Source organism: Pristiophorus japonicus, unplaced genomic scaffold (genome assembly GCF_044704955.1).
Source record: "Pristiophorus japonicus isolate sPriJap1 unplaced genomic scaffold, sPriJap1.hap1 HAP1_SCAFFOLD_1303, whole genome shotgun sequence".
In the NCBI taxonomy this organism is placed as follows: domain Eukaryota; kingdom Metazoa; phylum Chordata; class Chondrichthyes; family Pristiophoridae; genus Pristiophorus; species Pristiophorus japonicus.
The window spans coordinates 57,082-72,382 of NW_027250971.1; the positions used below are offsets into that span (position 1 = coordinate 57,082).

General features: G+C 42.4%; 1 protein-coding gene across 1 annotated transcript in view; it reads left to right on the plus strand.

Moving 5' to 3' along the window:
• The window catches only part of orc3 (origin recognition complex, subunit 3), a gene marked incomplete at its 5' end in the record, with an annotated part of 66,845 nt that extends 55,322 nt beyond the window's left edge, over window positions 1-11,523 (plus strand). Inside the window, 2 exons of the mRNA XM_070870323.1 lie at window positions 2,346-2,425; window positions 10,910-11,523. Of these exons, the coding sequence (XP_070726424.1) occupies window positions 2,346-2,425; window positions 10,910-11,015 (186 nt within the window). The remainder of the gene's footprint in view (window positions 1-2,345; window positions 2,426-10,909) is intronic.
• Window positions 11,524-15,301: the final 3,778 nt, after the last annotated feature.

Genomic DNA, 15,301 nt, shown 5'->3' on the forward strand with positions numbered 1-15,301 from the left:
TTAAGGTTTAGAAAGAGAAAGTGAGCTAGATCTGTTTTATATAGCGAGGAGTATAAATATCACTGTTCTACCATGTACTGTTCATCCATCTATCTTCTGTAAATAATACTATTTAATGGTCAAAAGTCTGCAGCTCGATTTTGACGAGTGTTTCTCCAGTCTGCAATTCAGATAGAGAGGAGCATTGATGTGGTGAAGTGCAACTTTTGTTCTGCCTGATTTTTAGGTAAACGATATTGCAACCCAGGATTTGTAACAAAGAATGCTCACTCTGTACACCGACTGCTGGGATGTATCATATGCTGGTGAAAAGCGTAGATGGATGAACAGTGATATTTATACTCCTCGATATGTAAAACAGATGTAACTCGTTTTTTCTTTCTAAAACTTAAAACAGAATATCACTTTCTGTAAACTCAAACTCAATCTAGCAGAGCTCCCTGTTACAACCCATGAGCCACGATATCGTATACCTAGATATCAGGCAAATAAATGTGCATGCTGGATTATGGGGGAAGTGAGGTCTGCATTTCTGGAGTGGTTGGTGACCCAAAAGAATATTTAGTATAATGACTGAACGACATGACATTGAGCATGTGGGGAAATGTGCCTGGATGTCTGTCCTGTCGCCATGGTGCAGCGCAGTAGTGTTCCCATCATCCTGTGGCGCTAAACTGCCCTGTTACTATTTTAAGTTTGCTTGTATATAGTTTAGAATTGTCTCTTTAGTTATGGCTGCATCTTGTATACGTTTTGAAAATCCTGCCATATTGATATCCACACACATTGCATATAAAGATGCAATGAATGTTGATTGCACAACAACAACAACTTGTATTTATATAGTGCCTTTAATGTAATAAAACATCCCAAGGCGTTTCACAGGAGTGTTATAAGACAAAACAAATACATTTGACCAGAAGAAAAACAACTGTAAAAGTGAAAGTTTTCAGTCCTTTCCAGTAAACATACATTGCAATTTCAATATGATAATGCTTTAACTTGTAATAATCTTTCCATTTTAGTGTCTCACAAACAAAATATACTTTATACCTTAATTGTATTTTTTATGCAGGAGTTGCTTATTTTGAGGCGTTCAATGGAAATGGCTGTGTGGATGGACTGTGACATACTTCAATTTTCCCCAAAGCTGTGTTTTGGTGTACTTGAAGAGTTACGCCTTTTTTTTGGGACACAAGTACAGAAAAAAAAAAATCATCCAAGTTTCCCGGTTTGAATTCTTCATTTTGGTGCCCGTCGTTTAGTTTTGGGGGTGGAGCTCAAAATTTGCGCTAAAAAGATTGGGTTACCACGGTAACCAGCGACACAATGCGGGCTGAATCTGGAAAGTGAAACATACAACCAGCTCACAGCAACCTGCACAAGCACATTACAGCAACTTCCCAAGCACATTAAACATTGCAGCAACTTACCTCCATTAAATTATTAAAGTGTAATGACAAAAGTCTCAGTCCCGATCCTTGCACCTATCCCAGGCCGAATGGCCTCCCGGTCCCCACACCTATCCCTGGCTGAATGGCCTCTCTTCTCCCGGTCCCCACTCCTATTCCTAACTGAATGGATTCCCAATGCCGGTTCCCGCACCTATTCCTGGCCGAATGGCCTCCCGGTCCTTGCACCTATCCCTGGACGAATGGCCTCCAGGTCTCGGCTCCTGCTCCTATCCCTGGCCGAATGGCCTCCCCCCTCCCGGTCCCACTCTTATTCCTAGCCGAATGGACTCCCAATGCCGGTCCCCACACCAATCCCTGGACGAGTGGCCTCCCAGTCCCGGTCCCCGCACCTAACCCTGGACGAATGGCCTCCCGATCTCGGTTCCCGCACCTATCCCAGGCTGAACAGCCTCCTCCCTCCTGGTCCCCGCACCTAACTATGCTTGAAAGGCTTCCCCCTCTTCTCTCCCACTCTCCTCTCTCTGCTGCTGCTGTCTGGGCATCTGCTGTGCTGATTTACTCACTTGCGCCGATTTTCTTAACTCACCAGAAGGTTTTTCCACAGAGGGCCACATATGCTGTCCTAAAAAGAATTGGAGTAAATCGGAACTGGCCAAACTTGTTTAACTGGCCAAAATTGGCACGGGCGGCAATTGTGTATGACACAAAAAAAACCTAACCTAAAAAAATCGTAACTAACTGAGTTACGCTGGCGCACATTAATTGGGGAAACTTGTATTTTTTTTAAACTTAGGCCAAAAAAAGTGGCGCGCGCCAAAAAAACGGAACAAATCACTGGAGAAAATTGAGCCCATAGATCCCTTTGCAGTTTTGTGAATATTTGCTGCTGCTACTTTTACTGTTACTTGAACTAGAATTGTTTATTTCCAGGCATTTGCTACAGTGGTTAGTGCTGCAGAAGGGAAGGACCCAGACAAAATGAGTAGCAACCAGGTGGATGAAGTTCTGCAGTATCCTTTCTTTACATTTTCACGCCAATTGGGTCTAATAGGAACCCACGGCAGCAAAGGTAGTTTTACGTTATCTATACATCACTATATGATATAGTTAAAGTCTTGTGTACTGTGCAAACTTCCCGTGAGCATCATACTTCCTGTCGCACTTTAGCCATCACTCTTCAGTGTGTACCCTCTGGCTCTTGCAAGCAACCCGATGGGAGATTGAAAACAGAATGTACGCACATGCAGCTGTTGCAGCCTACTCATCACAGTTTCTAACAGACGCAAAACAATCTTTAAATGATGTGTGTGCTGTGTATGTTCACCTCTGTCTAACTGTGAAGTAGTCAGATGGAGTTAGCTTCACTCAGGTGACGGGCACAAAACTCTCTCAAACACATTCTATCTCCAGTTCCCTGACCAAACAAGTTAACTGAGTTGGCATTTGAACTTGTGTTTACTTAATAACAATTAGATTTATGATGTTAAAGAAACAAAACCTTTCCTTAAAGGAATACTACTTTTGCGCATTACATGGTTTAATGTTCCTGCCCTTATCAGACAGCAATTTTATTAGCCAATTTATTATGAGCAACACCACAGGAGCTCTACTAACATATTAAAAACCATATGGCAGTGTGTAGCGATGCCATGATTTTTTTTTACAGATACAAAGCAATCTCAAAATGCTGTATGCTTCAGAGCAAGTTATTATTTAAATGGAGAAAGATTGCAAAGTGCTGCAGTACAGTAGGACTTGGGGGTACTTGTGCATGAAACACAAAATATTAGTATGCAGGTACAGCAAGTGGTCAGGAAGGCCAATGGAATCTTGTCCTTTATTGCAAAGGGGATGGAGTATAAAAGCAGGGAAGTCTTGCTACTGTTGTACAGGGTATTGGTGAGGCCACACCTGGAATACTGCGTGCAGTTTTGGTTTCCATATTTACGAAAGGATATACTTGCTTTGGAGGCAGTTCAGAGAAGGTTCCCAAGGTTGATTCCGGAGATGAGGGGTTGACTTGTGAGGAAAGATTGAGTAGGTTGGGCCTCTACTCATTGGAATTCAGAAGAATGAGAGGTGATCTTATCGAAACGTATAAGATTACGAGGGGGCTTGCCAAGGTGGATGCAGAGAGGATGTTTCCACTGATAGGGGAGACGAGAACTAGTAGGCATAATCTTAGAATAAGGGACCGCCCATTTAAAACTGAGATGAGGAGAAATTTCTTCTCTGAGGGTTGTGGATCTGTGGAATTCGCTGCCTCGGAGAGCTGTGGAAGCTGGGACATTGAATAAATTTAAGACAGAAATAGACATTTTCTTAAACGATAAGGGAATAAGGGGTTATGGGGAGCGGGCAGGGAAGTGGACCCGAGTCCATGATCGGATCAACTATGATCGTATTAAATGACGGGGCAGGCTCGAGGGGCCGTATGGCCTACTCCTGCTCCTATTTCTTATGTTCTTATGTAGACTGAAACTAACCAGCACATTCTAATCTGCAAGTTCTCTGACTAAACGATAATGACACTCGATGAGTAACCTTAAAATAGGGGAAAAAGATTGACATTTGTTGCTAGGGCTTTTGACCTGAAGCCAAAAATCTTTCTTAAAAACTTCCATAACCGAACAATTTAAAAACCTCATAGTGCCAATAGTCTGGCTTAGTGGCCATCCTGAAGGTATTTTCACAGAAAGGACACATTATTAGCAGTTGTAACCCTGGTGCATACCAAGTTATATTTATCACCGTTGGGGATTGTTTCCAAGGTAAAATAGTCAAAAGAAGCTTTTTAAAAAAAATTAAAACCTTGCTTACTCTACCATTTCTTTATTGACCCTAACCTAACTCAACTTTCAGCATCAGCACCTTAAACAACAAAACAGTCTTGTTTATAAAAATGTTTGAGTATAAAAATATGAGTTCTAACCCTATCCTTAAATTACTTGATAACAATTAAACTTTATAGTCTTAAAGATATATTGCTCCATCTTAGCAGCAGAATTCCACATAGTATGGTGTAACACACCTGCCTTTATAAAATAATATGTGATTCAACTAACATGAGTAAAGCCTTGGGAGATCTGTTAAAATGAATAAATAACAACAGTCAATGCTGCTCATAGGATAGAATGGTAGCCAAATCAAGTGGGAGGGCACATCAACATTTAATTTAAAAATGTAATTTGTAAAACTGGATACCAAGCTTTAAAAATAGAATGTAGACCAGGACACACTTCCCCCATTCATGTCCTTGCCCAGATGGGATGTTTGATTGAAGCTGGTCAAGTGTTTCGTACCCATCTGATGGGTGAAGCCAGCCCTACCTGAATACTTCACGGTTGGATAGAAGTGAACATACATGAAGAGTTGTGTAAATTTAATTATGCTGCATTAAATGCTTCTTCAAATGGCCACATACTCAGTGTCACAAAGCCAGTGATCTCTGCCTTGACCGTGGGGCATTGAACAGAATGTGTTGTGTTATGCTTCATGAAGGAACAAAGATTCTGTTTGGTCCAATAGACTTGCTTGGTGATGAAAGAGGAGAATCCAAGGGTGGAGTGTTAAATTTAAGGTTTTTTAAAAATGCCATTAATTCCCACTCGTGCTCCCCCCAGAGTTTGGATTTGATGAAAATCATTCCACTGGCCAATGCCTGTGGATAGTGACTGAGATAGAAACATAGAAAATAGGTGCAGGAGTAGGCCATTCGGCCCTTCGAGCCTGCACCGCCATTCAATGAGTTCATGGCTGAACATGCAACTTCAGTACCCCATTCCTGCTTTCTCGCCATACCCCTTGATCCCCCTAGTAGTAAGGACTACATCTAACTCCTTTTTGAATATATTTAGTGAATTGGCCTCAACAACTTTCTGTGGTAGAGAATTCCACAGGTTCACCACTCTCTGGGTGAAGAAGTTTCTCCTCATCTCGGTCCTAAATGGCTTACCCCTTATCCTTAGACTGTGACTCCTGGTTCTGGACATTGGGAACATTCTTCCTGCATCTAATCTGTCTAAACCTGTCAGAATTTTAAAAGTTTCTATGAGATCCCCTCTCATTCTCCAATGAATACAAGCCCAGTTGATCCAGTCTTTCTTGATATATCAGTCCCGCCATCCCGGGAATCAGTCTGGTGAACCTTCACTGCACTCCCTCAATAGCAAGAATGTCCTTCCTCAAGTTAGGAGACCAAAACTGTACACAATACTCCAGGTGTGGCCTCACCAAGGCCCTGTACAACTATAGCAACACCTCCCTGCCCCTGTACTCAAATCCCCTCGCTATGAAGGCCAACATGCCATTTGCTTTCTTAACCGCCTGCTGTACCTGCATGCCAACCTTCAATGACTGATGTACCATGACACCCAGGTCTCTTTGCACCTCCCCTTTTCCTAATCTGTCACCATTCAGATAATAGCCTGTCTCTCTGTTTTTACCACCAAAGTGGATAACCTCACATTTATCCACATTATACTTCATCTGCCATGCATTTGCCCACTCACCTAACCTATCCAAGTCACTCTGCAGCCTCATAGCATCCTCCTCGCATCTCACAGTGCCACCCAACTTAGTGTCATCCGCAAATTTGGAGATACTACATTTAATCCCCTTGTCTAAATCATTAATGTACAATTTAAACAGCTGGGGCCCCAGCACAGAACCTTGCGGAACCCCACTAGTCACTGCCTGCCATTCTGAAAAGTACCCATTTACTTCTACTCTTTGCTTCCTGCCTGCCAACCAGTTCTCAATCCACGTCAGCACACTACCCCCAATCCCATGTGCTTTAACTTTGCACATTAATCTCCTGTGTGGGACCTTGTCTTCTGAAAGTCCAAATACACCACATCAACTGGTTCTCCCTTGTCCACTCTACTGGAAACATCCTCAAAAAATTCCAGAAGATTTGTCAAGCATGATTTCCCTTTCACAAATCCATGCTGACTTGGACCTATCATGTCACCTCTTTCCAAATACGCTGCTATGACATCCTTAATAATTGATTCCATCATTTTACCCACTACCGATGTCAGGCTGACCGGTCTATAATTCCCTGTTTTCTCTCTCCCTCCTTTTTCAAAAAGTGGGGTTACATTGGCTACCCTCCACTCCATAGGAACTGATCCAGAGTCTATGGAATGTTGGAAAATGACTGTCAATGCATCCGCTATTTCCAAGGCCACCTCCTTAAGTACTCTGGGATGCAGACCATCAGGCCTGGGGATTTATCGGCCTTCAATCCCATCAATTTTCTCAACACAATTTCCCGACTAATAAGGATTTCCCTCAGTTCCTCCTCCTTACTAGACCCTCTGACCCCTTTTATATCCGGAAGGTTGTTTGTGTCCTCCTTAGTGAATACCGAACCAAAGTATTTGTTCAATTGGTCTGCCATTTCTTAGTTCCCCGTTATGACTTCCCCTGATTCTAACTGCAGGGGACCTACGTTTATCTTTACTAACCTTTTTCTCTTTACATATCTATAGAAGCTTTTGCAGTCTGTCTTAATGTTCCCTGCAAGCTTCTTCTTATACTCTATTTTCCCTGCCCTAATCAAACCCTTTGTCCTCCTCTGCTGAGTTCTAAATTTCTCCCAGTCTCCGGGTTCGCTGCTATTTCTGGCCAATTTGTATGCCACGTCCTTGGCTTTAATACTATCCCTGATTTCCCTTGATAGCCACGGTTGAGCCACCTTCCCTTTTTTATTTTTACGCCAGACAGGAATGTACAATTGTTGTAGTTTATCCATGCGGTCTCTAAATGTCTGCCATTGCCCATCCACTATCAACCCCTGATGGTCTGCTGGTTGCTTAAAAGGCCGAGTCACAATCCACTTTGAACATAAGAACATAAGAAATAGGAGCAGGAGTAGGCCATACGGCCCTCGAGCCTGCGCCGCCATTTAATATGATCATGGCTGATCCGATCATGGACTCGGATCCACTTCCCTGCCCGCTCCTCATAACCCCTTATTCCCTTATCGTTCAAGAAACTGTCTATTTCTGTCTTAAATTTATTCAATGTCCCAGCTTCCACAGCTCTCTGAGGCAGCGAATTCCACAGATTTACAATCCTCAGAGAGAAAAAATTTCTCCTCATCTCAGTTTTAAATGGGCGGCCCCTTATTCTAAGATTATGCCCGCTAGTTCTAGTCTCCCCCATCAGTGGAAACATCCTCTCTGCATCCACCTTGTCAAGCCCCCTCATAATTTTATACGTTTCGATAAGATCACCTCTCATTCTTCTGAATTCCAATGAGTAGAGGCCCAACCTACTCAACCTTTCCTCATAAGTCAACCCCCTCATCTCCGGAATCAACCAAGTGAACCTTCTCTGAACTGCCTCCAAAGCAAGTATATCCTTTCTTAAATATGGAAACCAAAACTGCACACAGTATTCCAGGTGTGGCCTCACCAATACTCGGTATAATTCTAGCAAGACTTCCCTGCTTTTATACTCCATCCCCTTTGCAATAAAGGCCAAGATTCCATTGGCCTTCCTGATCACTTGCTGTATCTGCATACTAACCTTTTGTGTTTCATGCACCAGGACCCCCAGGTCCTGCTGTACTGAGGCACTTTGCAATCTTTCTCCATTTAAATAATAACTTGCTCCTTGATTTTTTTTCTGCCAAAGTGCATAACCTCACACTTTCCAACACTTTCCATCAGGCATCATTTTGTTGGGGGAGATGCCCAAGTTTGCTTTCAAAATGCTGTGTGCTTCAGATCTGCAGACTGAAACTAACCACTGATCTAGAATCCCAAAAAACATGTATGCTGCTCGAATGAATTGCACCCATTGTTAAATTTGTCTTCAATTAACTTTTTACCTGGCACATTTTAATCACTGAATATTGTGACTAGTTTTTTTTTGTATACAGTAAAGGCTGTTTTTCATCTTCCAGTGAGTTACCAGGATGTGGACATGAATAATTTTTTGTCATTATAAAGCCACTGTTCATTAAGTCAGACAAGTTACTAAAGGAAGCAGGAAAGCAATGAGACACAATGCAGGAGGAAAAAAGGCAAGCCAAGCTTAGAGGATCAGATATAGGTTAGGCACTTCTAATTGATTATTTGGCAGTGCCACAGCTACTTTCACACTGTCTTGCTATGTGTCTGCAAGTCACAATTCGCTGCATGATTGGACTAGCTCATTTTCTTCATGTCATAAAAACATAAGAATTAGGAGTAGGCCATTTGGCCCCTCGAGCCTGCTCTGCCATTCAGTAAGATCATGGCTGATCTTCGTCCGCAACTCCACTTTCCCACCTGATTACCATATCCCTTGATTTCCCTAGAGTCCAAATATCTATCTACCTCAGCCTTGAATGTACTCAATAACTGAGCATCCACAGCCTTCTGGGACAGAGAATTCCAAACGTTTATAACTCTCTGAGTGAAAAAATGCCTCCTCATCTCAGTCTTAGATGGTCGACCCCTTATCCTGAGACTATGCCACCGAGTTCTGGACTCTCCAGCCATGGGAAACAATCTCTCAGCAGCTATTCTGTTAATCCCCCTCAGAATCTTATAGGTTTCAATGAGATCGCCTCTCATTCTTCTAAACTCCAGAAAGTAGAGGCCAAATCTGTGCAATCTCTCCTCGTACGACAACCCTCTCATTCCAGGAATCAATCTAGTGAACCTTCGTTGCATCGTCTTGAAGCCAAGTATACCCTTCATCAGCTAAGGAGTCCAAAACTGAGCATAGTACTCCAGATATGGTCTCACCAAAGTCCTGTACACTTGTAGTAAGACTTCCTTACTCTTGTATTCCAACCCCCTTGCAATAAAGGCCAGCCTGCCATTTGCCTTCCTAATTGCTTGCTGTACCTGCATGCTAACTGTTTCCTGTGTGAGGACACCTAAATCTCTCTGAACACCAACATTTAATAGTTTTTCACATTTAAAAAAATTCTGTTTTCCTATTCTTTCTGCATTATACTCCATCTGCCACCTTATTGCCTACTCACTTAACCTGTCTATATCCCTTTGCAATCCTCCTCACAATCCTCCTCACAACTTACTTTCCCACCTAACTTTGTATCATCAGCAAACTTGTATACATTACACTCAGTCCCTTTTATCTAAGTCATCAATATAGATTGTAAATAGCTGAGGCCCAAGCACTGATCCTTGCAGCACTGCACTATTACAGCCTGCCAACCTGAAAATGACCCATTTATCCCTACTCTCTGTTTTCTGTCTGTTATCCAATCCTCTGTCCAAGCTAATATATTATCCCCCCACCCCATGAGCCCTTATCTGGCATAACAACCCTTTATGTGGCATGTTATTGAATGGCTTTTGGAAATCCAAATATACTACATCCACTGGTTCCTCTTTATCTACCCTGCTGGTTACATCCTCCAAAAACTCTAATGCATTTGTCAAACACAATTTCCCTTTCATAAAACTATGTTGACTCTGCCTAATCATATTATAATTTTCTAAGTGCCCTGTTACCACTTCCTTAATAATGGATTATAGCATTTCCTGACGATTGAAGTCAGGCAAACTGGCCTGTATATCATGTCTGTATATGTTACCCGTATGATCCTCAGACTCTTGCAGTATTTTAGGGGCTGTTCACATTTAAGTCTGATCCTGCCCTCCCTCAGTATATCCATACGTGCACTCCCTGTCTGATATTTTTGGGATGAGAAGAGTTGAGTGGGATTTTTCTTTCACATGCTCTCTTATACAGGGACTCTTGAGGCCAATTATAGCAGCCCACCACTGCCCGGTTGATCACTGATCAGGAAGTGACCTTGGTCGCTATGACTCAGTACACACCACAAGGTGCATTTACTCAGAGCTACCCAAGGAGCCCTGTTTATATTTTTAAATGGAGATTGGGGAAAATAACTTCTCGATTAATTTAAATTTACGGGTAAGATCCCATTTTTAAAATGGTTTAAGCTCCCATATTCAAAAATAATTAATATCTTAATGTTGCTTACATTAGCAACTATCAGCCACTTTATTAATGAGTAAGTCAGTATTGTATTATTTCAATTATCATTTGAACAAATCAATTCTCTGATACCTTACAAAGTCTATGGAGCTCTCCCAATGTTTGGGCAGCAATTCCTCCCTCAACAAATACGCCCCAAAACAGATTCACTGGTTATTTCTTATGATCTGGAAATGCACTGCCTAGAAAAGATGTTGGAAGCAAATTCAATAGTAACTTTTAAACGGGAAATAAATATACACTTGAAAACAAAAAATTTGCAGGAGAGTAGGGGGCGTGGGACTATTGCGCAAGCTCTTTCGAAGAGCCAGCGCAGGCACGCTGGGCCGAATGGCCTCCTTCTGTGCTGTAAGATTCTATGATGGTTGTAACAAAAGTGAAGGAATAGATATGGGGAAGGAAAGTATTTAGTAATAGGAAATGCCATATTACTTACTGAAAGTGTTAAATGGCAGTGTAGCAACTGTCGAAGCGTACCCAATTTTCCTTGACTAACTTGTCAGTGCTCGTTTTATTCGAGCAGTTTCTGAGCTGGAATTTTTAGGCTTCATTAAATCAACCAAACAGAAGACTGATCACGTGGCAAGGCTAACGTGGGGTGGCTTCTGATCGCAGCCTCAAATGTCTTGTAATGACTTCCTATCTGGTTCATTTGGATTAGATATTTTGTGCCAGCACTGGAGAACATGACCCTGAACAAATCTGTTGGTAGCATGTGTGCTGCAATGCAAAGTGAAGACTTATGATGACTAATAAAACGTCTATTTCAGATGTGTTGTTGGGCTTTATAAAGATCAGTTGACTGTTTCTATCTTCACATTAGCAGACGATGAGTGGGCCTGCAGTTAAATTCTTACCAGATCATAATGCTCTTTAATCAGACACAAAAAACAGCTGTGACAATAACCCGGTTGACTTGCTGCATAATATTTATTTTCTTCCTTCTGCGTGAGAAAGTCCTTAGCTTCCCACCTCTGCGAAACAACCAGCTGGGACTGGCAGCGAGAGAGCATGGACACTTGCCCTTGATCCTGCTCGCCTGTGGTGTTTGAGTGATGCCATGGGCAGAAAAAATATGTAAGCAACAAATAAAAAGAGTTTTATTAGGTTTCAGTAATTGTGGGTTCTAAGATACTATTATTGTGCGAGTGACATTTATTTTTCTTTAAAACTAAAGGTATTGTCTGAAACTCATCCACTACTTGTTGAAAGGTTAAAACGGCTATCTGACGGTTAAGCAGAAATTTATTTTTACTTTGCTTGACAACATTTATTTTGAAAATTTAATCTAAAAACATGGAAATCTATATTAGTTTGCAAAATCTAGATTATTATACATTACTAAATTCGCAATGGTAGTGGAGAATAACACCATGCAGGGATTTATCTGAAAGAGTTGAAACTTAACTACAAGAGTCTCTTAGAAAGATAAATGGGCAGGAATTCATCTTGGGTGATTGCCCAATATGGGCAATAGCGAATTGGCAGTCTGTTTTGAAGTCAATGGAACGGAAAATTGGGCAGAGTGTAAAACAGGCTGCCGATTTGGTATACCGTGTCAGCTGTGAATCAGTGGGTAGCACTCTCGCCTCTTGAGTCAGAAGGTTGTGGGTTCAAGTCCCATTCCAGAGCACAAAATCTAGGCTGACACTCTAATGCAGTGCTGAGGGAGTGCTGCACTGTCAAGGGTGCTGCCTTTCAGATGGGATGTTAAACCAAGGCCCCGTCTGTTCTCTCAGCTGGACAAAAGATCCCATGGCTTTATTTTGAAGAAGAGCAAATAAGTTATCCCCGGGACCCTGGCCAATATTTATCCCTCAATCAATATAACCAAAAAACTGATTATCTGGTTATTATCACATTGCTGTTTGTGGGAGCTTGCTGTGCGCGTCTTGGCTGCCGAATTTCCTACATTACAACAGTGACTCCACTTCAAAAAGCACTCAATTGGCTGTAAAGTGCTTTGGGACATAGAAACATAGAAAATAGGTGCAGGAGCAGGCCATTCAGCCCTTCGAGCCTGCACCGCCATTCAGTATGATCATGACTGATCATTCAATCTCAGTACCCCACCCCAGCCTTCTCTCCATAGCCCCTGATCCCTTTAGACGTAAGGGCCACATCTAACTCCCTTTTCAATATGTCCAACGAACTGGACTCGACAACTTTCTGTGGCAGAGGATTCCACAGGTTCACAACTCTCTGGGTAAAAAAAGTTTCTCCTCATCTAGGTCCTAAATGGCTTACCCCTTATCCTTTGACTGTGTCCCCTGGTTCTGGACTTCCCCAACATCGGAAACATTCTTCCTGCATCTAAACTGTCCAGTCCTGTCAGAATTTTATCCGTTTCTATGAGATCTCCTCTTGTTTTTCTAAATTCCAATGAGTATAAGCCTAGCCGATCCAGTCTTTCCTCATATGTCAGTCCTGCCATCCCGGAAATCAGTCTGGTGAACCTTCGCTGCACTCCCTCATTAGCAAGAATGTCCTTCCTCAGAATAGGAGTCCAAAACTGCACACAATACTCAAGGGGTGGTCACATCAAGGCTCTGTACAACTGCAGTAACACCTCCCTGCTCCTATACTCAAATCCCCTAGCTATGAAGGCCAGCATGCTATTTGCCTTCTTCACTGCCTGCAGTACCTGCATGCCTACCTTCAATGAGTGATGTACCATGACACCAAGGTCTCGTTGCACCTCCCCTTTTACTAATCTGTCACCATTCAGATAATAATCTGCCTTCTTGTTTTTGCCACCAAAGTGGATAACCTCACATTTATCCACCGTATACTGCATCTGCCACGCATTTGCCTATTCACCTAACCTGTTCAAGTCCCCCTGCAGCCTCTCAGCATCCTCCTCGCAGCTCGCACTGCCACCCAGCTTAGTGTCATCTGCAAACTTGGAGATATAACGTTCAATTCCTTTGTCTAAATCATTAATGTATATTGTAAATAGCTGGAGTCCCAGCATTGAACCCTGCAGCACCTCACAAGTCACTGCCTGCCATTCTCAAAAGGACCCGTTTATTCCCACTCTTTGCTTTCTGTCTGCCAACCATTTCTCTATCCACGTCAATACATTAACCCCAATCACATATGCCTTAATTTTACACACTAATCTCTTGTGTGAGACCTTTTCAAAAGCCATTTGGAAGTCCAAATACACCACATCTACTGGTACTTCCTTATCCACCCTACTAGTTACATCCTCAAAAAACTCTAGAAGATTTGTCAAGCATGATTTCCCTTTCATAAATCCATGCTGACTTGGACCGATCCTGTCACTGCTTTCCAAATGTGCTGCTATTGCATCTTTAATAATTGACTCCAGCATTTTCCCCACCACCGATGTCAGGCTAACCAGTCTATAATTCCCTGTTTTCTCTCTCCCTCCTTTTTTTAAAAAAGTGGTGTTACATTAGCTACCCTCCAATCCATAGGAACTGATCCAGAGTGATGCAGAAGGGAGGGATTCAAATTCCTGGGAGCCGGTTCTGGGGGAGGTGGGATCAGTACAAACCGGACGGTCTGCACCTAGGCAGGACCGGAACCAATGTCCTAGGGGGAGTGTTTGCTAGTGCTGTTGGGGAGGGGTTAAACTAATATGGCAGGGGGATGGGAACCTATGCAGGGAGACAGAGGGAAGTAGAATGGGGGCAGAAGCAAAAGATAGAAGAAAAGTAAAAGTGGAGGGCAGAGAAACCCAAGACAAAAATCAAAAAGAGCCACATTGCAGCAAAATTCTAAAAGGGCATACATTTAAAGATCACATGGATGAACTTCAACAATTGTACATTCCTGTCTGGAATAAAAATAAAACAGGGAAGGTGGCTCAACCGTGGCTAACAAGGGAAATTAAGGATAGTGTTAAATCCAAGGAAGAGGCATATAAATTGGCCAGAAAACCTGAGGACTGGGAGAAATTTGGAATTCAGCAGAGGAGGACAAAGGGTTTATCTAGGAGGGGGAAAATAGAATATGAGAGGAAGCTTGTCGGGAACATAAAAACTGACTGCAAAAGCTTCTATAGATATGTGAAGAGAAAAAGATAAGTGAAGACAAACGTAGGTCCCTTGCAGTCAGATTCAGGTGAATTTATAATGGGGAACAAAGAAATGGCAGACCAGTTGAACAAATACTTTGGTTCTGTCTTCACGAAGGAAGACACAAATAACCTTCCGGAAGTACTAGGGGACAGAGGGTCTAGTGAGAAGGAGGAACTGAAGGATATCCTCATTAGGCAGGAAATTGTGTTAGAGAAATTGATGGGATTGAAGGCCGATAAATCCCCGGGCCTGATAGTCTGCATCCCAGAGTCCTTAAGGAAGTGGCCTTAGAAATAGTGGATGCATTGGTGATCATTTTCCAACAGTCTATCGACTCTCGATCAGTTCCCATGGACTGGAGGATAGCTAATGTAACACCACTTTTTTAAAGGAGAGAGAAAAGTGACAATTATAGACCAGTTAGCCTGACATCAGTAGTGGGGAAAATGTTGGAATCAATTATTAAAGATGAATAACAGCGCATTTGGAAAGCAGTGACAGGATCGGTCCAAGTCAACATGGATTTATGAACGGGAAATCATGCTTGACAAATCTTCTGGAATTTTTTGAGGATGTAATTCGTAGAGTGGACAAGGGAGAACCAGTGGATGTGGTGTATTTGGACTTTCAAAAGGCTTTTGACAAGGTCCCAGACAAGAGATTGGTGTGCAAAATCAAAGCACATGGTATTGGGTATAATATATTGACGTGGATAGAGAACTGGTTGGCAGACAAGAAGCAGAGAGTCGGGATAAACGTGTCCTTTTCAGAATGGCAGATCGTGGGGTGACGCAGGGCTCAGTGCTGGGACCCCAGCTATTTACAATATACATTAATGATTTGGAT